The following is a 27,157-nucleotide window of genomic DNA, read 5'->3' as shown; positions in this document are numbered from 1 at the left end:
GTTAAAGGGAAAGTTTACACCCCTACAGCACAAAAACTAACAAATAAATCAGTTAACTCATCCCTCACATAAAAACCTGTTTTAAGTAAAACCTGTTTACCTGTAAAACCTGTTTAAGTATTTTTTTCTTCTCTTGAACAAATATTAAGATATTCTGATAAATATTGTGAACAAAAATCCCTACTAAAGATGTCAATTGCAACATATTCATAATTGATGAGTAAAAAAAAAGTAAATAAAATTAAATAATGTAGTTCACCCAATAAGAGCAAGCGCGGTTATTTAAACTGTATTGCATTGACATTATATATTACTATACCTAGTCAATCTAGGGCCATATATACTTGCAAAATAAAATAAAGCTTTGTAAACAAACAAAAAGAAGTCTTGAGCAAAAAAAAAAAAAAAAAAATACAAATCTTCAAAAATCGCAAAGTTAAAATAAAGTTTTGAGAAATACAAATTACATTTGAAAACATAAAACAAACTGCAAATAAAAAATCAATCAATGCAAAAAAAAACAAAAAACTTTTGCATATTAATCGTGAGTTTGTGATGTTGTTTTCACTTTGCACTTTACATTTTTGTGTGTTTCACTTTTTGGCCCTTATTTAACAAGGGGCGGAGCCAAGGGAACTAGACCGAGTACAGCTGTGAACAGGGGTATGTTCTTCATAGCTCGCTTAAATGATCTAAGATGATTTGGCAGATTCTGTATCTTAACTGATGTCTGGCTAATTCGGTTTTTCAAAAAGTTTGTGAATCAGACAGAAATGTCTTTGTGGAGAGATGAGCGTGATCGAACAACCAATAAGGGATGGGGGGGGGGGGGGGGGGTGGAGCATGCTTTGTTGCCCGGCGGCTAATCAGCAGGTCAATCAGAAATTAAGGGAACTTCTTAAGGAGAACTTATTTACTTAGGAGAACTATCTAAGGAGAACTTATTTAACTTAAATATAACTAAGGAGATACTTATTTAAATCGCCGACCCTGTCTTCTTCCCACAACAAGAACGAACTTTACTACAGTGGTGCCGAAGTCAGAGACGAAGAAGAAACATTGCTGCCAGAATGTCTACTCTGTCTACAAGTCTATGTGTGGAAGTCATTGAGGCGCTAGCGCTTCTCAACGAACAACATCAGGCTCTGGTGGAGTTGAAGAAAGACCTACATCAGCGGTTCCAAGTCCTCGTGGAGGCCCAGCGGGAGGACCGAAAGCTAATCCGGAGTCTATTGTCCCAGGAGATCCAGGAAGCTCCGACATCTGCCGCCCACCCTCCCATTGCTTTCCAGAAAATGGTGGTGGAGGACGATCTGTGTTCCTCAATCTGTTCGAGAAGATGGCAGAGGTATGTGCTTGCCGCGGGCAGAGTGGCCGTTAAAAGTTATCCCGCTGCTCTCTTTCCAGATTGCCACACAGCAGCTACCAGACCAGAATCTCCTGGAGTACACTCACCTAAAGTGAGCCATTCTTCAGCGGGCCAGCTGTAATCCGGAGGAGCAACGTCAGCGCTTCTGGTCACTGACTGAAAGCACTGCGACGCCTGCCGCAAATGGCTGGTGCAGGATGGCCGGACCACCGCCCAGCTGGTGGATGCCGTGGTACTGGAACAGTTCATCACACTGCCTCCCCTCCTAACCAACGGAATGGGTCCAGTGCCACCGGCCAGATGATCTGGAGACGGCCATCCAGCTGATGAAGGATCACCTGGTGGCGGGGTCCAGGGTCGGCAAAATAACCTCTCTCTTCTCACCCTCTCTCTCTCCTCCTGTTCCCAGGCCCAGACTGCGGGTCTGCCCTCACCAGCACCTAGATGGCGGTGCATCGAGGTGGATCTGCCGAGCATCCCAAGAGAGACGGGGCTCTATCCAGACAGAGGGATGGAGCCACGACCCCTGGCGGTTCCCCAGACTGCACCAGGTTTCTCGCCAGTTCAATTGGTTGGTCCTGCTGGCCCTGGGGGTATAATGAGAAGGATGGCGGGAAATCAATGCCAATATTAATCGAGCGCAGCGGTGATGTTTACGCGCAAGGAGAAGTGAACCGCGAGCAGATTACAGGCATACACACAAGGAAACTACAGCTCACGAGCGCACAGGGGATCTTCAAGCGCACCTCATCATCTGTGCGCACGATGTACGCTCTCGCGAGCGAGGTCATGTCTACAGCGCGTAATCAGTTCTCTCCGCTCACTCGCTGATTCTTTTCTCTGCTCGCGCGAAACATTTTGGAATTTTGTCAGTCCTGGGGCGGGACTTGGTTCACTTGTTATCTCTTACGCTATTGGCTACCTTCCCTTTTCCGGAAGTTAGTCGGGATTGGACGCTTTGATGATCATTTAAGACCTCAGGCGGGAAAAGCCGTAACGTCGGGTCACCGTGGCGTCGAATTAACGTTAGAAGATGGAAAATCAAAAAGAGGTATGTGGTGGTGATTATTACCATGTAATGTTTACTTTGCTTACCTGTTTGGATACTGAAAGTGTTCAAATTAGCTGACCTTAATTAGATTTCTGTTTGCTTCACGAACCCAGTTAACATTGACTCGTTTTTAGATGTAAAACATTAATATATGGCACTATTTATTTCTTATAACTTTTAGTTCAGTTACCTTACCTTACATATACTGATTTTATGCCATATAGCCTACTGTACATGCAGTAGGCTTGGGCGATATCCAAATTTTAAAACCGTCAAACCGCCTCCATATTTTACCCCGGTATCCGGTATTACCGGCGTAATAAAAAAAAATATGACGTAAGGCTCAGACAGCGTCACCAAACTGTAGGCTTGAGCCTAAACCATTCAGAAACTGCATAACTTCTATGCGACCTTAGGCTCGCGGTCAGAGAGAGAGAGAGAGAGAGAGAGAGAAGAGAGAGAGAGCGCCAAGCGACGCAACGCACAGCATCTCTCTCTCTCTCTCTCTCTCTTACACACACACACACACACATCTCTCCCGCGATTTATTCTGAAATTTGCTCCCACACCGTAAGAAATCTGGCAGGCTCCCGCGGAACAGCAGCGGGAAAGCAGAGAGCTTTAATCGGGCCATAAAAATTATACCCGATAGGTCCCGAGTCCGACAGGTACATTTTGATTGACAGCTTTATCAAGCCCAAACCCGTTTACAGCCCGACATTATTCAAATGTGCTCATGCACACAGCTCTAATGCATTTTTTCAAGAATGAGTCATTTATATGTTTTAACATCATTTATTCGTAACAAACGTAGACTATAGGCCACTTGGAAGTTGGAACAAATAAATAAAATAAGTCCTCTGTAACATCGTAACATCTCAGCACTCTATAGGTCTAGGTACATGCACTAAGCCTTTAAATTGGCCAACACACCAATGAAAAGAAATCTTGCTTAACAAATCAAATTAAAATAAACTCTAAATGATGACGGGTATTTTGGAAATAACGAAATTAAAATAAAGGCTCTGCAAGGTTTGTTTCTCCACTTCTCTTCACAATCTGGCATTAAGGCGGCGGTGAAGCTGAATATTAAAAGAATAATGCCACCATTAGCCTGTATACTCTGTCTACATTATGATTATATGGTTTAATTAATATTTATTCATAATTGAAAAACCATTTACTCACCAAGATTAGGCTACGTGTGTTTGTGGAGGAACATTATTAAATCCACTGGTTTTAGCGCAGTCTTGCGCTCGTGTGCGTCCAGCAGCTGAACACCCTTTCCTGCGGCTACAGGTCGAGATGCAGAGTTCTGTTCTGGCTGATTTTGCAAGTTTTGGGTAGGATTGTTTGGTTATCTTCTACCAGCCAGGAACATCCATTTAATTTTCCATGACAGCGGTTTAGTGTAGCGAGCGGAGTGGCCTCGTCATTTTACCTGTCAGCTTGCGGTTTAGGGCTCTACCGTAATACGCAGTGTATGAGCGACCGCGAAATACCTGCGGCTGGAATAACCGCTCTTTCTGAGCTAGTGACTGGCTTGACCACCGTCAAAATTAGCTTTTTTTACTACTTCATCATCCTTTGTTTCACCTTTGCAGGGATTTATTTTAATGCAGGGATTTGGATTTTTTCGGATCTCGCCGGATTCGGGCAAAGATCTTCAGCTCTAATGCAGACCTCTCGTTCATATTAACCACGTCTCCCTTCTGTTCAGTCGAAACTGCCAAACTGCAGGACACTTTGAAGCGCAACTCGTCACGTCACGTCACCTCTCCCTCTCTCCCCCTCTCTCTCACCCTTCCTCTCTCTCTCTCCTCCACACTGTCCCGTGATGACAACCACATATACGTTTTTGTAGGCATTAAATAAAGGATATTTAATATTTTATGACGGTATAACGGTATTGAAACTGACACCGTTGCTATTTTTAGATCCCGCGGTATACCATAATACCGTATTACCGCCCAAGCCTAACATGCAGTATATACAAGTGCTATTTTAGACCTTAGATTTATTATTGTTTTTTCTATTGAACACAGACAGAGTTGCAGAATGCGGCCAGGCATGTCGTTAATCTTTTGCGTAATGCTCTCGCTGCAACCGAATCAAGCTGTTCCTCACCGGGCATGATTAAGTTAATTGTGTTGTGCTCATTTAGTTTTGAATTGAGACAATATAGACTATTTCTATTTATTTCTGCAGACGAAGGTCAGGTTCAGAGAGAGCAGGGCAGCAGGGTCCAGTCTGCAGTTAGAGCGCAGCAAAGTTTATCTGCACCAGGGACAGTGGACCACAGTATGGCAAGGTTTGCATCTCTTAAAGCAGCCAGCATTATATGTAATTTCTTCTGTCATTTTAAGTGAATCATCTTAAAGAGATAGGTTACCTAAAATAAACATTTATACACCCTTTTAAGTGATTCCATACTTTTGAGTTTCTTCTGTTGAACTTAAAATACTCAAGATATTTTGAAAAATGTTAGAAACTTGTAACCCTTTTTGTCTATAGTATGAAAAACAAATACTATAAATGTAAATGGTTACAGGTTTACAACATATTTCAAAACAGCATGTGTTCAACAGATGAAAGAAATTCAAACAGGCTTTAAACAAGTGTAATTAAATGATGACACATTTTTTTTTAGTTTTGGGTGAACTTCCACTTTAATACCGGAAAACAAAAGCAGCACAGTAGCAGCCCTTAAGTACCATAATTTAAGCATAAATCTAAAGGATAACTCAGATGTTGCAATTGGCCAGAGAATGTCACTTTAGATGAGCAGAGCCCACCTGGATTATTCTTTAAAACATATTAAATATATGGCTGACATATTATTATGCTTTTTCTTTCAGAGCATTTTCTGGTTTGTTTAAGGGTCGAAAAACCCCTACAGCAAATGCCAAAAAAAGACCCAGCAAGTCAACACCAGTGCAGTTTTTTTTTTTTTATAAACAAGACCACTGATAGAACCCCAAAGGCCTCCGATGAGTTAACTCTTTTACAGGCTGGATTAGGACGGAGGACTGTTGCCATCCCAGAAGATGCAAATCACTCAGAGGTTAGACATTTCAAGTTTTTACATACTGTACAGAGAATGGGAATATTGCAGAGCAACGAATTTAAAGAATTTTGAACATGGTGGTTTGGATCTCATTGACCATTCATATATACACTGGTTTGCTATAACATGTAACTGCTCGCACCACAAATAAAGAAGAAAATCATATATTGAAATAAGTCATTGCGACAGCTTATTCATCCCTGTCATTTACAAGCCAATTTATTTATTTGATCCACTCCCTCTGCATCTGTGCTCAGCTTCTGTAGTAGTAGTTCTCTGCAAAGTGTGGAGTGTTAGGTGTTCCTCCTGTAAGAGAACACTGAGGGGGCCCTTTTTAAAGTTACAATTTATTCATCTAAAAGCTGGTATAGTCGTATTTAAAGGGATATTTCACCCAAACATGAAAATTATTTCATTAATTACTCACACTCCACAATTACTCACTTGTTATTCCAAACCTGTAAGAGCCCTGTTTGAAACATTGACATCTTATAGATTATTTTAAAAATGTGTACAATGTTTCTGGAGCTTCACCAAATTTGTACCTTTGCTCTCTATGGGAGGGTCAGAGATCTCTTGATTTTGGAGATCTTGCAGGTTTGGAAGTACATAACTATCTCCAAATAGTATGTAATTTTTAAAGAAAATTGATTATCACTACACAATATTTTATTACTATATATAAGATGTGTTTTAAAGCATAATGTTTTTGCATGTTTACCCACCAGATATCCAAACTTCTTACAGAGACGTATACAAAAATGGCATCTTTGGAAGGAGCCTGGATGCTCTATAAAGCTGTTGGTAAGGTTGCTAGGTTGATTTAAAAATAAAGTTTCACTATGACTTGATATCAACAAATGCAGATGTCTTTACACTGAGTTGATACTTTGAGTGTTATTTATGCTTTAGTACTTTCATGTTAACATTAACTATTCAGTTCCTGAGTGAAATTTAAAAAAAATCTGATGAGGCTTCTAATAATTTTTACTCAGGTGGGTCAGGTCAGCGGAAGTTGAATGTTGTCCCACCAGAAGCTAAAGGATATACAGGATCCTACATCATTAAAACGGCAGGAGGAAAGGGCTCTCTGTATATCCTGCCATTACAGAACAGTCTAGATATCTCCCCTTTACCCTATTCATCAAAAAATGCCAAAAGCACGATGTGCTTAATGCTTTACCGACATGCCAATTCAACTACTGGCTATGCACGTTCAGGAGTGTGAGACAGGGATATGCATTGATAGCAGTGATTGTGAATTGGTAAACTTCATAATCTTTTTAAAAATTTAATTGTTTTATTTATTTTAACACATAAAATTAGTCATATTTCATGAAATAATGGTCAATTATTTTTAATACACAGTTACTGTTTAATTTGTCTCAGGACCCTGAAGTGCCACCCATTTCTACAAAAGTGAATCAATCCAGTGTCAATGTAGGTTGTTCAGTACCATCATTCCTGATTAAGATACTAAAACTGCAAAATTCTTTTATCAATACCTATTGATAAACACATCAGGAACAAGCTAATTGTTTATTTGTTAGTTTGTACCATGCAATTATTTTGGATTACTTTTTAAAATAAGCATAAACAATGTCTTTTTTTAAAATCTACATATAAGAACACCAAAGACCCTGACACTGAAGAAGTTCCATCAACATCCACTAAATTGGATACATTTAGTAGCAATGTAAGTAGTAATTTAATGTTGCATTACATGTATGTTCCGTTTTTTTTTTTTTTTTTTGGGGGGGGGGGGGGGGGGGGGTTCTCTCAAAATGAAATCTTATATCATTTATATATGTTTATATCCACAGTTCAAGGATGAATTGGATACTGTGAATTCATTTGTGTCAGTGATGGATCCAATGGTAATGTTGATGATTGCAGTGCTTAAATGTTTAAATCAGAGGTCACCAAGCTCAGTTATGGAGGAACGGTGTCCTGCAGACATGTTCAGGTGTGATTTATTAGGGATGGAGCTAAACTCTGCAGGATACCAGCCCTTGAGTAACAAGTTTGGTGACCTCTTTTAATTTGAAAATTTGTACATTTCATTTTCAGCTTTTTGCATATGACTTATTATTGTAAGAAATGCATTTATAATTGTATTGATAAATGCTGTCATTAGTTAATGTTCTTGTATTTACTAACATGTACTAATAATGAACGATACTTGTACAAAACTTATTAATCATAGTTCAGCATTAACTAATGCATTATCAACATTCAAATTCATGCTGGCTAACGTTAGCTAATGCACTCAGTTGACATGAACTAACAATGAACAACTTTACTTTCATCAATGTTAACATATATGAATCAATACTGTAATAAATGTAGTGTTCATTGTTTGTTCATACAACCTTATTATAAATTGTTACCATTTGTTTTCTGCATTGTTTTTTTCTGTTAGGTATCTTGTCCAGTGTGTTCTGGCATGTATTCACAAGACTACATTGAAGTACACGCGAGCACCTGCGGGGAAAGGTTATAAATATTGCTTTTTTTTTCTTCTTTTTTTTTATGCTTTGCGGCTTTAATTGAGTTTTAGTTTGTGCAATGTAGTGATATATTTTTATTTAATTTTATATAATATCTCTAGATGTGAAAATAGACCAAACATGGATTTGGACATTACTGTGCAAAACCCAGACAAGCAAAGCAGGTCCTGTCAAGTTTGCTAATCTTTTACTTATATGTTTGTTTGTTTGTTTGTTTACTTGCCTTGGACAAAAAAAACTAAATAATGCATCTATTTAACTTAATTTTTTTAGCATTACAGAAGTAATCCACAAACTCAAAGAAGCAATAGATCCTACAACTATTTTCAGTGTCTGCGTCACAAGGGAGGACATGTTTAATCGAGGCTTGATGCAATGGAAACGTCAGAAGAAGTCTTCTCCAAAGAATCCCCTCAGAGTAACATTCATTGGAGAGCCTGGGATAGACAGTGGTGCCCTTATGAAATAATTCTTGACAGGTATGTTTTAGTTTTCCTCATATAAATTTATTTGTGTTATATAAAATATAGTCAGCATTTTATTTTTCCAAGGCTTTGTTTATTAGTATTCATTTTTTAGTAATAACTTTTTTCGGCAGAAATGATGGCTGGGATTGAGGCAAAATTCTTTGAGGGAGGCAATTCTGGGAAAAATCTGAAGTATTCTACCACAGATTTTCAGAATGACAATTATAGGTATATTTAATAGCATCATATACTAGATTTTGTTTTAAATGTTTCTTGGCCAATTCATCAACTGCCCTTTTTCATTTTAGGACAATTGGTGAAATCATGGCTGTAAGCATTACACAAGATGGCCCTCCCCCTAACTTTTTTCAGGAGTGGATCTACAATTTCATCTCTTCTGGGGAAATTGATAAAGATCAGTTGTCAAAGGCTACAGTTACAGATGCAGATCTGCTAGACCTCATCGAAAAGGTTTTAATTTAAATACTATCCACAGTAATTGTCAAATGTTTGTAAAAATAATAATTTGTTTACGTTTTCTCACCAACAAGGCTGTGTTTGTGTGCTCAAATAATATTGCACAGCTTAATTTTATTTTGTCATAAGAAATGCATTTAGTTCATAATACCTTTATGATTATCAATGTTGAAAAATCAGTCTTTTATAATGATACATTAACCCAGAGGTGGGACCAAGTCATTGTTTGGCCAGTCACAAGTAAGTCTCAATTCATTGCCCTCAAGTCCCGAGTCAAGTCCCGAGTCAAGACAGGCAAGTCCCGAGTCAAGTCCCAAGTCAAAAGCAACAAGTCTCAAGTCAAGTCCAAAGTCATATAGTTTGATTTTCGAGTCTTTTCGAGTCTTTTTAACAGAAAAATAAAATTTAAACAGATTATGTATGGCTGTAAGATCTGTATTTATTAAACAAACCTTTTTTTTATGAAAGAACATTGCTTAGATATATAAAAACACAAATGTAATTTTCTGAAAAAGTGCTGAACAGTGCTGCGTCTCGTCTACACAGCCTATTGCACAAGAATAAGTTCCACCAAAAAAAGAGTCCATTTTGCCTCACATCACACAGAAACTGCAGGTCTACTGCTGTCTAGTTCATTAAGTTTAGTTGTGCTATGTTATGTCTTCGGTGATCAACTTGTGATTAACTAAAACTACATAAACAACCCCAATGAGGCAGCAGTAGACCAACAACTCCTGTATGCTGCAAAGTAAAATTGAGTGAACTTGGTATTTTGTCAATTGAATCTCGTGTGTGCTGAAGAGATGGAGATGCAAATCTGTCTAGCAGCAATGTAAACTTGTGGCACATATTCTCAATGAAGTAGGCTACTTCATACAAACAATAACGTTGTTTTCTTCACATAACAATGAAGAACTTTGCTCTCTACCTTGTGTGATGCTCGTGCACCGATTTCCTCTGTGGACAAAACTGCTTGCGAGCTCTCAAATATACGCTGCTCATGCGCAAATTTTCTCGCTCTCAAATATGCACTGCTAATGCACACATTTTCCTGCGCGCTCTCAGAGATTATATGCAGAATTTGTGTCTTGTGTTTCCTATTCCTTTTGTGCTTTTTGATATGATTTATATTGAGGCACTATTTATTAACAATAACCAAAATACTAAAATAGACTTACATATTAAATTTTTTATCTAATAAACCATAACATTTTGGCTGTATGTTTTATGATGAGATATTTCCAGTTTCAAACACTTAAAGACACAGAGAATAGAGGTTGGATGTAAAGAATGCATTTTGTTTTACAAACATTTATTAAACATCCAAAAGGTGCACCATACTAATCAACTAAAAAAACATTGAAACACAAATATAACTAACGCAAGCAGAAATGTAACTGTGATAAAAATAAGGAAAAACTTGATTAGGTATTATAGCCTACTGTACTATTCACTCTTTAAATAAATCTCACTATCAATCCCATTTTATCATGGCAACTCAAATAAAGTGAACACGTCTCTGCTGTCTTCCACATTATTGATGAGATTGTGGAGGACATTTTCTATGTCATCCTCTTCATTTTGAGAAGCTGTTCCACAGGGCCCCTGAACACATCTATTGGCATGGACAGGGTTTTGAACAGTACTATAGTAAAGTACTTTAATTAATCTGTAGGGGTAATATTATAGTTGCTATGGTAACACAAGTGTAATATAAACAAATGACCCAGTGCTGTAGTTTTTTTTACAATATAGGGTATATTATACTACAATTCACCACACTTTACTTTAGTAAAACTACACTCTGTATTTCATTTTATCAGTTCTTTATTCTTAATACTACAGTATGCTGAAGCATTCATTAACAACTTGTAAATAATACTAGGCTTAAACATAGGCAGTATACCTAACTCTCAAAAACACTAGTATTTATTATAGAATTAACCTTAACCTCATAGTTTTTCGTGTATTGTTACTAAATAGTGTAGCAATATATAAACCATATCAACATTCTGGAATAATCAATTTATCAGGAGGATCTCTGGAGAGCAAAAGCAGGAAAGGTATGAAGCGCCAGTGTGGACAAAACTCAAGCAAACGCAGAGAGACTGAATACGCGCGTGAGAGACCAGCCAATCAGATTGAAGTACCTGCCCACTGGTGAAAGTAATGTCAGAGCCAATCAGATTTTTCTTTCTTTTCATAAAGAACGGGGTTCGAATCCCACTTAGGTACTTGTAAACAATCATTTTAGAACATTTTGTCAAAAATCCCTACTGAAAAAAACTGCTTAAACCAGCCTAGGCTGGTTGGCTGGTTTTAGAGGGGTTTTGGCCATTTCCAGGCTGGTTTCCAGCCTGGTCTTAGCTGGTCAGGCTGGGAGATGACCAGCTAAAACCAGCTATGTCCAGCTTAAACCAGGCTGGTCAAGCTGGTTTTAGCTGGATTTTGCTGGTCAGTTTCCAGCCTGACCAGCTAAGACCAGGCTGGAAATGGCTGGAAACCAGCCTGGAAATGACCGGATGTTTCTGCAGGGATATTGTTATGTTTAACCATTTATTAGAGCCACAAAGTATCTAAACTTGTTTTCATGTTTGAATAGCCAATAAATGTGCTAAATAAGTTAAAATAGAAATACCCACAGTGAAACAGTTATATAAATTTAAATATTAGTTTAAATACATTCATAGTGGTTTTAAATATATTTTAATATGTAAAGTAGAGAAGTTCACATTCAACAAACTGAACAAAACAAGTCTTCGTTTTTAGTTTATTTAAAAACAATTACAAATGGAGTAATTCAACTCACAATTAAATGATCTGATTGAGTGATGGAATGATGTGATTGTTAATTGTATTTTTTATTAGATGGTTGGTTTTAAGTACTTTAAAAATAGTAGATAATCCTTAAATATAGAGGGAGAAATACTGAAAAACGAACAAACAGAAATTCAACAATATAGATGCATTACATTACAATCTCACAATAAAAAATGTAGTTAAAAACCATATAGAGGACTAAAATATTGCTAAGAGGCATAACATCAACAATAATAAAAATACCTTTAAGGTTTTAAATAATAAATAAAATCAATAGTATTAATCCAAAATATGAAAAAGGTAACACTTTACAATAAGGTTGTATTAATTAATTAAGTTTATGTATGTACTAATGTCAACAAACAATGCAGTGCAGTTCATTACAGTATTCATTATTTTATGTTTTAATTAATGGAAATAAAATTATTGGTTAATTCTTGTTAACTCACAGTGCATTAACATTAATGTTAACAAGCATAACTTTAAATTGTAATAATGCAATAGTAAATGTTAAACTATAATTAATAAAGGTTTAGAAGTATAGTTCATTATTAGTTCATGTTAGTACATAGATTAACTAAAGAAACCTTGTTGCAAAATGTCATCAGAAAATAACAAAACACTTTTTTTCACAGTTTTAAGAGCTTTAAAAATTAATTATATATCTAGTTATTATGGCATGTAATTAATGTTACTACTAATTAAATAGTTAGAAAATACTGTCAGAGGATGTGCAAAACACAAAAATAAAACATAATATGCGCATTGACACAAACGACCAAGTGCAAAAACATAAATTACAGCCATGTTCATTCATAATTATATGAAATAAATCACGAGAGGGTAAATTTGGTTTAAAAAAACTGAAGTTCATTGACTTATACACAACAGTAAAACAATGCTTTTGCACAGCAGTAACACATTGCGAGTAGTAAAGTCTCTTACCTTTGACAGATGTTGTAAATCCGCTGAATAAAACAAAAGGAGGATGTGTTTATTTCACTCTCCGAGTCAGAATGAAAATGGCATCTTCAAATTTCCCGCTGGTGCAAAAACACGGAAGTGTATGGAAGCATACGAGTAGCATAATTCAATTCAAAATGTAATATGCAAAATGGCAATGCAATATGTTAAATGGCAATGTATTTCTGTATTTGAATTTGCATTTTCCAAGACATATGAGCAATGTTTGGTGCAGAATGAAAATGTAAATTAAATTACATTGTTTGCATTTCTCATTTCAAACACTGTTTTAATATGTAAATTGTATCCACATTTTAAAGCTTTATAAGTAGCAAAATTAAATTGAAAATGCTATACACAAACTTAATTTGATGTGAATAAAGTACAAGCAGAAACTGTAGCAAAATGATAATTTAAATGTTATTTGTCCTAAATGCATTTACGCTCGCGTCTAGGAAACGCAGGATTACATTTTCAGCATAACAGCATGGGATGTGTGTAGCAAAATTAATTTTGAAATGTAATACGCAAAACGATAATGCAGTATGTAAAAGGCAGTGTATTTCTGCATTTCAATTAGCATTTTCCAAGACATATGTGCAATGTTTGCTGCAGAATGAAAATGAAAATGAAAAAAAAACATAATTCATTTTCATTTAACACATCGCGACGAATGAAAGCCAATTTGAAATTGGAAATGCATTCTGGCCTGGCCACGCCCACAGACGGCCACCGTTGCTGCAAGGCGGGTTTTAGGTTATGTCGTCACAGCTGCCGCGAGGACTATTAGGGACATTTGGCAGCATAAACATGGCGAAGTCTGTTCCTCAGCAGCTTCGTGAAGCTGCACGAGCCCTCGAGCTTGAACTGGGAAATAGTTTAGAAAACCAATCACCTCCTAGCTCAGTAAACTTGGCTTAAGGTTTGATATTCGCGCACGCAGTTTTAGGGATCATCTGCAAATTACATCGACAGAACCTAAAGGGGCTTTAGCTGATGTGTACTGTATGCTTATGACAAGAGCTATTGCCTATTTCTGCATTGTATGTACCATATAGTTAGAGGTATAGTAGCTTTGCTACCTGTATTAAATCAGTCTGGCCTCTAACCATTTATTGGAATCTCCTCAATTTTTTTCTGCTTTGCGTTACTGTGCGTTTTGGTTCTGTTGATGTAAATCGCAGATGATCCCTAAAACTGCATGCGCGAATATCAAACCTAAGGCCAACTTTACTGAGCTAGGAGGTGATTGCTTTTCTAAAGTATTTCCCAGTTCACGCTCGAGGGCTCGTGCAGCTTCACGAAGCCGCTGAGGAACAGACTTCGCCATGTTTATGCTGCCAAATGTCCTTAATAGTCCTCGCGGCAGCTGTGACGACATAACCTAAAACCCGCCTTGCAGCAACGGTGGCCGTCTGTGGGCGTGGCCAGGCCAGAATGCATTTTCAATTTCAAATTGGCTTTCATTCGTCGCGATGTGTTAAATGAAAATGCATTATGTTTTTTTTTCATTTTCATTTTCATTCTGCAGCAAACATTGCACATATGTCTTGGAAAATGCTAATTGAAATGCAGAAATACACTGCCTTTTACATACTGCATTATCGTTTTGCGTATTACATTTCAAAATTAATTTTGCTACACACATCCCATGCTGTTATGCTGAAAATGTAATCCTGCGTTTCCTAGACGCGAGCGTAAATGCATTTAGGACAAATAACATTTAAATTATCATTTTGCTACAGTTTCTGCTTGTACTTTATTCACATCAAATTAAGTTTGTGTATAGCATTTTCAATTTAATTTTGCTACTTATAAAGCTTTAAAATGTGGATACAATTTACATATTAAAACAGTGTTTGAAATGAGAAATGCAAACAATGTAATTTAATTTACATTTTCATTCTGCACCAAACATTGCTCATATGTCTTGGAAAATGCAAATTCAAATACAGAAATACATTGCCATTTAACATATTGCATTGCCATTTTGCATATTACATTTTGAATTGAATTATGCTACTCATATGCTTCCATAGAAGTGCGCCACAAAGCGCTAGTGGTCGAAAGTATGCGTGCATGCTCTGTCACACACACACACACACACACACACACACAGAGATAGAGCGCTCCATGTCAACATACTTTTTATCTTTGGGCTTTTTATAGAAAGTAGCAAGTCTTTACAAGTCAATAGGCGCAAGTCCAAGTGAAAGTCCGAGTCATTTATGTTCAATTCAATTCAATTCAGCTTTATTTGTATAGCGCTTTTACAATGTAGATTGTGTCAAAGCAGCTTCACATAAATGGTCATAGTAACTGGAACAGTGTGGTTCAGTAACTGGAACAGTGTGGTTCAGTTTTTAGTGTTTAAGTTCAGTTCAGTTTAGCTCAGTTCAGTGTGATTTAATCATTACTGAGAGTTCAAACACTGAAGAGCCAATTCATCGATGCGTAGCTCTACCAATCCTGAACCATGCGAGGCAGTGGCGACAGCGGAGAGGGAAAAAAAACTTCACCTGATGGGAGTGAAGAAAAAAAACCTTGAGAGAACCAGACTCAGTTGGGCACGACCATTTTAATTTCTCCGCTGGCCAAAAGTCTAGTGCAGAACTTCATTCGTCGTGGTTTAGGCTGGAAGATGGCCTCAGCGAAGACTCGTCTGTCCCTGGAGCGTCGCTGGAATCAGACTCATGTTCTCCACTCCCCACGACCATCAGCGCAGCAGCAGCTCAGGATATGGCCTGGTCCCGGATATGGAATCCTTGGGATCATCACGTCGCTGGTCTTGGATCCAATCAGTGACTCCGCATAATCTGAGGACCTCGGGATGAGTATCCCCAGGTGAAAATAGAGAATAAAGAAAATAATTAGCGTAGCTGCTGTTCATAGTGTATATAAGCAAGATGTAGGAGCCAGTGTGGAACCCGCTAGGTGATGCATTGAGTGTATGCTTTACTAAACAGATAGGTCTTTAATCTAGTTTTGAACTGGGAGAGTGTGTCTGAGCCTCGGACGTTATCAGGAAGGCTATTCCAGAGTGTAGGAGCCATGAAAGAGAAGGCTCGACCTCCTTTACTTGATTTTGCTATTCTAGGTACTACCAGAAGCCCTGAATTTTGAGATCTTAAAGAGCGAGTTGGTTTGTAGCGAGACAGAAGGTTGGTTAGATAAACAGGAGCTAGATTATTTAGAGCTTTATAGGTGAGAAGTAATATTTTAAATTCAATACGAAACTTAACAGGCAGCCAGTGTAAGGAGGATAAAATTGGGGTTATATGATCATATTTTCTAGACCTGGTCAGAACTCTGGCTGCTGCATTTTGTACTAATTGAAGTTTGTTAATAGAGGATGCTGGGCAGCCAGCAAATAGAGCATTACAGTAATCCAGTCTCGAAGTCATAAAAGCATGGACTAGCTTTTCTGCATCTGAGATGGATAGCATATTTCGTAATTTAGCGATATTTCTCAGATGAAAGAAGGCAGTTTTAGTGACATGGGATATATGGTTTTTAAAAGTTAGATTGCTGTCAAATATGACACCCAGATCTTTTATATTAGAGCTAAAGCTAACTTTGTATCCTTCTAATTGTAAATTGAGTTGCGAGATCTGCTGTGTGCAAGATTTAGGCCCAATAAGTAACAATTCTGTTTTGTCTGAGTTTAAGAGAAGAAAATTGTTGGTCATCCAGTCTTTGATGTCTTTGAAACACTCAGTTAGTTTAGAAAGTTCAGACGTCTCGTCAGGTTTAGTTGAAATATATAATTGAGTATCATCTGCATAGCAGTGAAAGCTGATCCCATGTCTTCTAATAATGTCTCCCAGAGGTAGCATATAAATTGTAAACAGTAAAGGGCCTAAAACTGATCCTTGAGGCACCCCATACTTTACTGGGCAGATTTGTGAAGGCTGTCCATTAAGATTCACAAACTGGTAGCGGTCAGTTAAGTATGACTTAAACCATTGTAGAGCCTGTTCAAGTCCAAGTCGAGTTGCAAGTCTTTTGATATTTTGTCAAGTCGAGTCTGAAGTCATCAAATTCATGACTGGAGTCTGACTCGAGTCCAAGTCACATGACTCGAGTCCACACCTCTGCATTAACCATATACTTTTAGAATGTTTGCGTTCCATCAAATTGGTCTTTATATACAGTTGTTTTGTTAATAAATCTGATTAATCATGAGAAAGGTGACATGATGGTTAAATTCTGCTTCGAATAATACAAATAAATTACATTTTGAAATGTTAATTTTATATTTCATTTGTGTTCCTGTTCACTAAACAATAATGTTCAATATTTTCAGCAGTACTTACACTGTACATTTTATGTATATTTAAGTTTTAGCCAAAACTACAGATAAGAACAAGCACTGATTTCATTATTTCAGATTGAGACAGCGGACGCTACAGCTCTTCTTGACCTTTTTGAAAGAATCCTCGGATGTGGGTACACTGGACCTCTAACATGTGAAAGAAAGGAGGACATTCAAAGGTAAATATTATTCTACAATGTTTTTCACGTTTTTTTGCAATCTTTGGATCTGCCTTTATAGTTTTTCTATTTTTTGAATCTTTAATACACCACCGGTCAAACATTTGGGGTCAGTAGGATTTTTAAATGTTTTAAAATAAGCTTCTCCTACTCACCAAGACTGCATTTATTTAATCAAAAATACAGAACAAATGGTAAAATTGTAAAATGTTATTGCACTATAAAATAACTGTTCAAAAGTAGTTTCTAACCAAATTTAATGATTTATTTCAGTGATTTTAAAGATTAATTTTCAGCTTCATTACTCCAGTCTTCAAAGTCACATAATCCAGGGGTGGGGAACCTTTTTTCCATCAAGGGCCATTTACATTTTGTAACATTGTTTAGGGGCCATACTAAATTATAAGGCTGCTTGATTATGGGAAAAATCATAATAGCGGTTATTTTGGTCAAAATTGTAATCACAATTATTTAAAACGATTATCAGTTGAAGTCAAAATTATTCGCCCACCTGTGAATTTTAATTTTTTTTTTACATATAAATATTTCCCAAATAAAGTTTAACAGAGGAATTTTTCACAGGATTTTCTTATAGTATTTTTTTCTTCTGGAGAAAGTCTTATTTGTTTTATTTCAGCTAGAATAAAAGCAGGTTTAAATATTTTGAAACCCATTGTAATAGCTCAATATTATTAGCCCTCTTAAGCAATATTTTTGATTGTCTGCAGAAGAAACTACTGTTAAACAATGACTTGCTTAATTACCCTTATTAATTTTTTGAATGTCAGTTTAAGCTGAATACTAGTATCTTGAAAAATATCTTGTAAAATATAATGTCCTGTCATCATAGCAAAGATAAAAGAAATCAGTTATTAGAAATGAGTTATTAAATCTGTTGTTTAAAAATGGGTTGAAAATAAATCTTTCCATTAAACTGAAACTGGGGGGAAAGGGTCGCTAATAATTCAGGAGGGCAAATAAATCTGATTTTATATATGCACAGTTATTTTCCTCCCTGTAAATAAGGAAAGGGAAATAAATACAATAAAATAAAAATATAAAACAAACTGCTTTAAGCATCTTCACTGTCAAAAAAAAAAAACTTCAGCTACAAAAGTCCTTCAGTCAAGAGCAGTGAGAGATTTTGTCATGTTGTCAGCAGCAGGAATATTGCGCACTGCCACTTTAAGAATAGACTCAGATAGGCTCAGATATGGTTTCTCTTTCTCGTGTCTTTTGATTCTCAACTTGATTGTTTTTTACACAAATGAGAGTTTATATGACTAATCACTAAACACAGCGCTCTGACACAAATGTGCATGTATTTGACCATTAAAGCGCTCGCATTAAGATGGCATTAGATGCGTGTGCTCTGCTCGTCTCCGAGGCTAAGTGCGCGCACACACAGTAGTGTGTTTAGAACTGTGTTGAAAAAAAATCTTCTCTCCGTTAAAGAGAAATTGTGAGAAAAAATAAACATGGGGGCTAATTCTGACTTCAACTGTATATATAATAATAATAATACAACAACAACATGTAGACCTGCTAGACCTTTTTTAAAGCTGTTTTTTTACCCCAGAGGTTGCAAATTTTAGTTATGCACAGTTTCAATAATCAATATGAGTTGCTGTAGTTGTGCTTTTTAAATATTTGGTAGCACTTTAATTTAGTGTCTGTGTCACAAAAATGACTTCTAAGTGTAGCAATAACAGTCAAGTATGCATAATTACAACTAACTTTAAAACAAACCTATTTCTAGCCATATTGTTAGTACATTGTTAATTTTACTCTGTACTTAAATGTTACATCTTAAAAACTGTCCGATTTGAAAGTATATGGTATGTAGAGCACTGTAAACTAAAGTGTAACCTAAATATCAAAATTACATGTTGAATTTGACCATGACTGTCTGCTGCGATATGGTAAACACAGCATATGCTACCCGCTTGCACATGCATGTTCCCGTACCATCACCTTGCCTGCACAGCACTTAGGGACTTACAAAGACTTTTTTAGCATTATGCAGCAGGCTGTTAGCAAAAGCAAAGAATTTGGTCGTTCTTGAGATCAATTTATAGAATACGAAGTAAACACTATACTGTTTCTGTTACAACGTTATCAATATTTTAAAAGAACAGAGATGTAGCACCTTTTAGATAATAAAATGAATAAACTACAGTATATTATTTTATTTATTTTTTTGTTAGTATGTGATGTACTGAGTGGTTCCAGTATGTTGTTCATTGAATTAAGAAAAGACATATACAATTTGTAATTAAGCCTCAACAAAATAAATTTCTTTCTGATGCGTTTATACTGTATGTGCTTGGTGTTTTTGCTTCAAATTACATGACATTTGAAGAAACAATCCCCAGACAAAGTAAATAGAGTTCTTTGACCTCAAGAGTGGGATCAGTTGAATTCAGTTGAATTTCGAGTAACCTCAATCCATCTGAACTCAAAGGGCATTCGAATTCTGGAACAACAACTCTGACATCTTCACAAGCATCATAAGACGCTGCTATGTCCCAATCCACATCTGGCTCTTCAATATTCTGGAGATATAGGAGTTAAACATACTGTTAAACAATAATCTCAATTAATACCTTAAAAAGTAATGCAGGGTTACATTACCTCATGATTCTCTGATTGGCTGGTATTTCTTTGCATCAGTCCAACCTGCCATAGCTGTTCTGGACTTCGATTGCTCTCTGAGGAGAGTGGATGATGATTCCACGATTCTGTGAAAGTGTCCAAGTCTGCCTGAAGTCTTGGGAGGAAGGTGTAGTGAAGACAGAACAGGTCTACAACCGCTGATAAATCCAGCAATCCTTCAGCTTCCAGGAGTGTAGCATGGCTAAGTACTTGTTTATCACAACAACTCTGACATCACGCCAAAGGCGTTCAATCCTATTAGAAACACAATGATATAAAAAAGCAACAAAGAGAAGACATCTAAAATGATCAAAATACTAATATATTAAATAGTTTTTACTAACAAGCTGCTATACCCACTGATGTACTAATTCAAAAAATAAAACTACATGCAATGTCATGTTGTATAAAGTTAATAACATACTAAAAACATTTTGGTCAAAGTATAAGTAAGTTCACTAAAATAATATTTATGAAGCAATTACATTTTATAAAATAAAAAAATGAAAACATTTTATAAAATTTAGACAATTGTACTTTACCTTTGATTATGGACACTTTTACCAGCTATGAAACTTCCACGGTCAGTGCCCCTTGAAGAAAACATGAACCTGGCTATATTCACGTTTTCCACTCCATGGTCTCATCTTACCCTTATGTGAGAAGAATATTAAACATTTAAAAAAAAAAGCTGCTTTTGTTTGTATTTATACAACTACGCACACCTTGACGGTAAGTCAAATTTTTGAACTGCTTCTTTGAAGAAGTGAAATGCTGTTGATGCCAGGTTGTTGTTTGCTGCATTCAAATACATAATCTGCAAATAAAAACAATAAGTACACATTTGTAGAAATACATACAAATTTGTATGTATTTCGACAATCCAAGATGGCGGCGCGTGCACAACGCGAGGCTCAGTGTCTCTCCAGTTTCTGCATTTTTGCAGTATTATTCCTGCTCATTTCGGGTCTGTTCGTGCAGAACAGTGGTGCCTTTACATCGTACACCCGATAAGAGCTTTTGGATATTGGTTTGTGCATTCCGGACAGTTTTATCAGCAATCTTCGACTCATCCATGAAATCGCCAGAGCACCCCGGGCTGGGCGTCCTGCCCGGCCGGGCGGAAGTGCTCGCAGACCGCGCAGAGAACATAAACAAAGACCGGGGAAGCGCGGCGGGCTAAGAGCTAAGCTAAAGCTAACACCACACCGGCTCTCTTTACCCAGCATCTTTCTCGCCAATGTACGGTCACTGGTGAACAAAATGGATGAGATTCGACTGCGCATCAACCACAGCAAAAGATTATGGAACTTTAACGTCATGATTTTCACAGAAACATGGCTAAACAGCGGGATACCAGACAACGCTGTATCGCTAACGGAGCACCACACATTCTGAGCGGACAGAACGGCGGATGACTCCGGTAAGACCAGAGGCGGAGGATTATGCATTTATATTAACAAAGCTTGGTGCACAAACTCTGTCGTCGTTGGGAGACATTGCTCTGCTAACCTGGAATTCCTAATGGTTAAATGTAGACCTTTTTACCTACCACGGGAGTTCACATCCACCATAATATCTGCTGCTTATATTCCTCCCGACGCTGATGCAAAGCTGGCTATGAGCGAACTTCATGCAGCCATCAGCAAACAACAGACTGCTCACCTGGAGGCTGCTGTTATTGTTGCGGGGGATTTTAATCACTCAAACTTAAAGACAGTGCTCCCTAAATTCCATCAAAACATTCTCTGCCAGACAAGGGGAAATAAAACATTGGACCATGTTTACACAAACATAGCTGAAGCCTATGCTGTGACCCCCCTCCCCCACCTGGGTCAGTCAGATCACCTTTCTTTGTTCCTTACCCCCAAATACTCAACCCTCATCGACCGTGTGAAGCCATCAGTGAGGACCATCAAAGTGTGGCCAGCGGGGGTAGACTCCACACTCCAGGAAAGGTTTCAACACACAGACTGGGGTATGTTTGCTTCCCAGGCCACACATGGCTCTCACACAGACATTGACAGTTACACTTCCTCTGTTCTGGAGTATATCAACACCACCATAGACAGTGTTACAACCCAGAAACAAATCACCACATACCCAAATCAGAAGCCATGCATGAACAAGGAGGTGCGCCTCCTGCTGAAGGCACGCAACACTGCCTTCAGATCAGGGGATGCACAGGCCTACAGCACTTCCAGGGCTAATCTGAAGAGGGGGATCAAAAAGGCCAAGCACTGCTACAAGCTTTAGCTAGAGGAGCACTTTTCCAACTCTGATCTTTGGCGCATGTGGCAGGGCATCCAGGCCATCACCAATTACAAACCCAGCCAGTCCACACCCACAGCCACTGACGTCTCCTTCCTGAACGAGCTAAATGACTTTTATGCCCGCTTTGATAGAGACAATAAAGAACCCTACACCAGGATCACTTTCTTCACCGACCACTCACCTATCACACTCACCTCCTCAGAAGTACACACCGCACTGAGTCGTATCAATGGGCGTAAGGCTGCCGGACCAGACGGTATTCCTGGGCGTGTCCTCAAAGTATGTGCAGAACAGCTCGCTGGGGTATTCACAGACATTTTCAACCTGTCGCTCAACCTAGCAGCTGTGCCAACATGCTTTAAAACCACCTCTATTGTGCCAGTGCCCAAACACTCCAGCCCAACATGCCTGAATGACTACCGGCCTGTAGCACTCACACCCCTCCTTATGAAGTGCTGCGAGCGGTTGGTCCTGGCACATCTAAAAGACTCTCTGCCACCCACACTGGACCCACATCAGTTTGCCTACCGTGGCAACAGGAGCACAGATGATGCAGTCTCTATAGCACTGCACTCTGTACTCACACACCTGGGGCCTCATGTACGAAGACTTGCGTGGAAATCTTACTAAAACATTGCGTACGCACAAAGCTGTAAATGTGCGTACGCAGAAAAAATTTCAGATGTATGAAACACTGCGTACGCCGAATCTCACGCATATTCTTTTGTACATCCGAATGAACGTGAAACTGAGCGCAACATGCACGAGCGCAAAACCCCTCCCTGCCTCCTCCCCCGTATGAATATGCTAATGACTATCCTAATGGCAAAACCCAACGAAAAAGCAACGGCAAAATCAAACAAAAAGAAAAACTTTGAACAGAATGTGAATTGGAGGTGCTGCTTTCGGAGGTAGAACGGAGAAAAGCGGTGTTATTTGCAAGTTTGTTCTCCGGAATTAACAACAAAAGAAAAAAATAGAGTGGGAGAGTTTAGCTGATACGGTTAACACAGTTGGGTCTGAACATCGCACTGAGTGCATTTACAAAAGAAATAGTGTGGTTTATAACTGAAAAATGTTGCAGTACCCTTAGCAGTCTCAGTGGCGCAGCTCGTAAGAAGCATATGATCATATACTGACACGTTCTAGCACAAACTCGGTTCGAATCCAGCGTCTGATGAATTCTTTCTTCTTTTTTTCCCGCTACATATCAGATTTTGCCCCCTATTTATCACGAGAAAGACAAGTAGGAATCATTAATAAGTTTGTGCATCATATTTTATTTGCACATTTATTGAATGGAAATGTTTCTGATTCACGCATGCAAATTTATCTTCAGATAGTGTCTTTATAGCAATGTGCGTGCAGTAGATAGCTCAGATTACATTGGGAAAACAGGCGACCGCTGCAAATTGTGCTTTAATGTTTAGCTGGTCAACTGTATGGTATGGAAATCTTACATACCTACTATATGAACCCGTCTCATACAGCTGCCATTGCAAGGATCTGACACTTTGTAGAGAAGAATTTAACACAACTGCCTCTAGGAGTCGCCAATGGAAATAAAACAGACACGCACAAAAAATGTGCGTACGCCTGCCAGAAACCTGCCGTGAACCTGCGCACATTCCCACGTTCAGTTCATTGTTAGTAAATCCAAACGTGAGCGATTCTGAGCGTGAAATCTGGCGTACGCAAAGTTTTTGTGCGTACGCAGCGTTGATACATGAGGCCCCTGGACAATAAAAACACTTATGCACGAATGCTGTTTGTGGACTTCAGCTCAGCATTCATCACTGTCATACCCTCCAAGTTACTGATCAAACTAAGGAACCTGGATATCGACACATCACTCTGCAACTGGATTATGGACTTTTTGACTAACAGACCTCAGAATGTTAGATCAGGTCACATCTGCTCCACCACCGTCACACTCAACACTGGTGTACCACAGGGCTGTGTGCTGAGCCCCTTCCTCTACTCCCTTTTTACCGTTGTCTGTAGGCCTGTTAATACATCCAACACCATCATCAAATTTGCAGATGACACCACAGTGATTGGTCTAATCAGCAACAATGATGAGACGGCCTACAGGGAGGAGATACAGCATCTGGCCACTTGGTGCACCGACAATAATCTGCTCCTTAACACCAACAAGACCAAGGAGCCCATTGTGGACTTCAGAAAGGGACGAACAGGCTCACATGATCCCATCCACATCAATGGTATGGCCGTTGAGCCTGTCTCATCCTTTAAGTTCCTGGGGATCCACATCTCAAAGGACCTTTCCTGGTCCACCAACACGTCCAGCCTGATCAAGAAGGCTCACCAGCGCCTATTCTTCTTAAGGCAACTGAAGAAGAACCAGCTTTCATCAGCCGTCTTGGTGAACTTCTACCGCTGCACAATAGAGAGCATTCTGACAAACTGTGTCACAGTCCGGTATGGAAGCTGCTCTGTTGCTGAGCGTAAGGCACTGCAGCGGGTGGTGAAAACTGCCCAACGCATCAGAGGGACCACACTGCCAGCCATAGAGGACATCCAGAAGAAACACTGTTTGCGCCGAGCACGCAGTATTCTGAAGGACACCTTTCACCCCGCTCACAGACAGTTTTCTCTCCTCCCCTCCGGCAGGCGCTTCAGGCTCCCTCGGACAAAAACCAGCAGACTGAGGAACAGCGTTTTCCCCAGAGCTGTCTCCCTCCTGAACTCTGCCCCACACTGACTCTTTTGCCCCCCCAATACACCCCCACTCTCCTCTAACTTAAACTCCTCGCAATACCTGCACTGTTTAACATTTGCACGTTTAAAATTTGCACATTCACTGCACCACATTGAACTGTTTACTTATTGAACTGTACGTACCCACTGCATATGGGCATTTGTGATTACGTACACTCCCACTATACATATACACTTGTAATCATGCTTATTTATCTGCATAATACTGATTATTAATAGTCCTGTATATATATATATATATATATATATATATATATATATATATATATATATATATATATATATATATATATATTGTAACATATACACTTGTAATCATGTCTATCTATCCCTGTACATATATTCATATATTGTAACATATACACTTGTAATCATGTTTATCTATCTGCACACTACTGATTATTAATAGCAACCTGCACATATATTCATATATTGTAAATCTGTTCTTAGCTTATCCAACCTGTATATAATGTTCAAAGTACATCCATCTGTAAATATCACCATAGTTTTTCTATAACTGCACTTTATAACTTATTCCTGTATCCTGCACTTGCTGCTTTTGCACTGCTGGTTAGACCTAAACTGCATTTTCGTTGCATTGTACTTGTACATGTGTAATGACAATAAAGTTGAATCTAATCTAATCTAATCTAAAAAAAAATTTCGTAGTGAATTTGTAATGGAAATAGGTTTAATATCAGGTGACATCATTAAAAAAAAAAAAAAAAAACATACCTTCCTGGAATAACCATCCAGATCACCAAATATCACAATGTTGTATCTATTTCCAAGATAGAAAAAAATAGCAATACAAACGTTTTGAATTTTTAAAAAGTTATTGTCATTTTCAATCATTTATTTTCTTTTCATCGTAGTCCCTTTATTAATCTTGGGTCGCCTCAGCGGAATGAACCACCAACTTATACAGCATATGTTTTTATGCAGCGGAGGACATTCCAGCTGCAACCCATCACTGGGAAACACTCATACACACTCATTCACTATGGACAATTTAGCCTACCCAATTCACCTGTACCACATTTCTTTGGACTTGTGGGGGAAACCGGAGCACCCAGAGGAAACCTACGTAACACATGCAAACTAAACACAGAAACACCTACTGAACCAACTGAGGCTTAAACCAGCGACCTTCTTGCTGTGTGGCGAGAGCGCTGTTATTGTAATTTTGTTTGGCTAACTTTATAATCCAAGGCTTTTAAATACTTTTCTATTGCTAGAAAAAAATATGCAATTCAAAATAAATAAATTTAAACTTAAAAACTTACCGTATCAATTTGTGATTGGTGTCTACATGCACAAGAGACAGGGGCCCTGGAACGGAGTATGTTCTTCGCACAACACATCCCAATCTAGCCATTCTAGACAGGATTCCCCTGAATCAACTCTGTGCAAAGAGGCAGCTATCCTCTGCCACTGCACACGCATGCCTAAAGACAACAGCCTGCCTCTGACCATTCTGTAGCCAGCAGCAGGCATGTCATCTTTAATGGCTTTTACAGTATTATCCAACTCCTCATCAGTAATGCTGCTGTACAGCCCTGAGACGAAAAGGCCAAACTCACTCATCCTTCTGAAGACCGTTCTAGTAGAAATGCCTATTATTTTTGCAATGCAGGGCACAGGAAGGTTTGTCTGCAGCAACTCCTCCAATTCTTTTCTCCCAATAGCAAACTTTGGACGACCTCTCAGGCCAGTTAATTCCATCACTGCTCGGGAAACCATGAAGTTTGATGGTTGTTGTGCCAATTCAAACACTTGCTGCAAAGCCTGCATTATTTCCTGGGAAATTTCCAAATGCCTTGAAAGTGCTTGCGTGGTAATCCACATCAAGTGGAGATCTCAAAAGTGTTCTCTCAAACTTGGAAAGAATGTCTTCCAAAAAATGCTTTTTTAGAATCTGCTGCAAAATACAGATTAGCAAAATATGTAATCCATCAGAAACAGAAATTACTCTTTGTAAACTATCAAAATCATAATAAATAATGCTGTAGGTATACTCACTGCAAAAAATGCTTTTCTTACTTAGATTTTTTGTCTTGTTTCTAGTCCAAATGTCTAAAAATTCCTAAATCAAGAAGAATTTTCTAAACAAGCAAAACATATTGTCTTGTTTTGAGAAATAATATGTTAATATTAATTGAGTTTTTGCCAATGGGGTAAGCAAAATAATCTTATGTCAAAAGAAAAAACAAGATTAATTTGCTTACCCCATTGGCAAAAACTCAATTAATATTAACATATTATTTC

The 27,157-nt window shown here is 38.1% G+C and overlaps 3 protein-coding genes and 1 pseudogene across 4 annotated transcripts in view; 3 read left to right on the top strand and 1 right to left on the bottom strand.

Moving 5' to 3' along the window:
• Positions 1-4,478: 4,478 nt before the first annotated feature.
• On the top strand, positions 4,479-7,990 carry LOC141377777 (G2/M phase-specific E3 ubiquitin-protein ligase-like). Its single transcript, XM_087284821.1, is given in 9 exon segments — positions 4,479-4,488; positions 4,629-4,731; positions 5,279-5,363; positions 5,365-5,484; positions 6,216-6,291; positions 6,483-6,630; positions 6,632-6,752; positions 7,311-7,364; positions 7,910-7,990. Coding segments are annotated over 9 exon segments (798 nt in total).
• A 605-nt stretch (positions 7,991-8,595) lies between these two features.
• On the top strand, positions 8,596-19,530 carry LOC147840515 (G2/M phase-specific E3 ubiquitin-protein ligase-like). Its single transcript, XM_087283735.1, has 3 exons — positions 8,596-8,692; positions 8,773-8,935; positions 17,115-19,530. The coding sequence occupies exons 1-3, from the start codon at positions 8,598-8,600 to the stop codon at positions 17,220-17,222; spliced, it is 366 nt and encodes a 121-aa protein (XP_087139861.1). The 5' UTR covers positions 8,596-8,597; the 3' UTR covers positions 17,223-19,530.
• Positions 17,115-27,157, top strand: part of LOC147840514 (uncharacterized) — a 41,025-nt gene continuing 30,982 nt past the window's right edge. Inside the window, exon 1 of the mRNA XM_087283723.1 lies at positions 17,115-17,218. The gene's annotated coding sequence lies outside the window, so the exon portion shown is untranslated. The remainder of the gene's footprint in view (positions 17,219-27,157) is intronic.
• On the bottom strand, positions 17,753-26,768 carry LOC147833599 (uncharacterized; annotated as a pseudogene). The gene is made up of 6 exons (XR_015509063.1): positions 26,176-26,768; positions 25,625-25,670; positions 20,599-20,690; positions 20,416-20,526; positions 19,853-20,128; positions 17,753-19,773 (listed from the first exon to the last, which is right to left on the bottom strand). The product of XR_015509063.1 is annotated as an uncharacterized LOC147833599, transcript variant X1 (transcript).

The sequence above is a fragment of the Danio rerio genome, chromosome 15 (genome assembly GCF_052040795.2).
Source record: "Danio rerio strain M-AB ecotype USA chromosome 15, GRCz13ab, whole genome shotgun sequence".
Classification (NCBI taxonomy): domain Eukaryota; kingdom Metazoa; phylum Chordata; class Actinopteri; order Cypriniformes; family Danionidae; genus Danio; species Danio rerio.
Note: the sequence above shows the minus strand (reverse complement) of the source record. Positions and strands in the feature narration are given on the sequence as shown.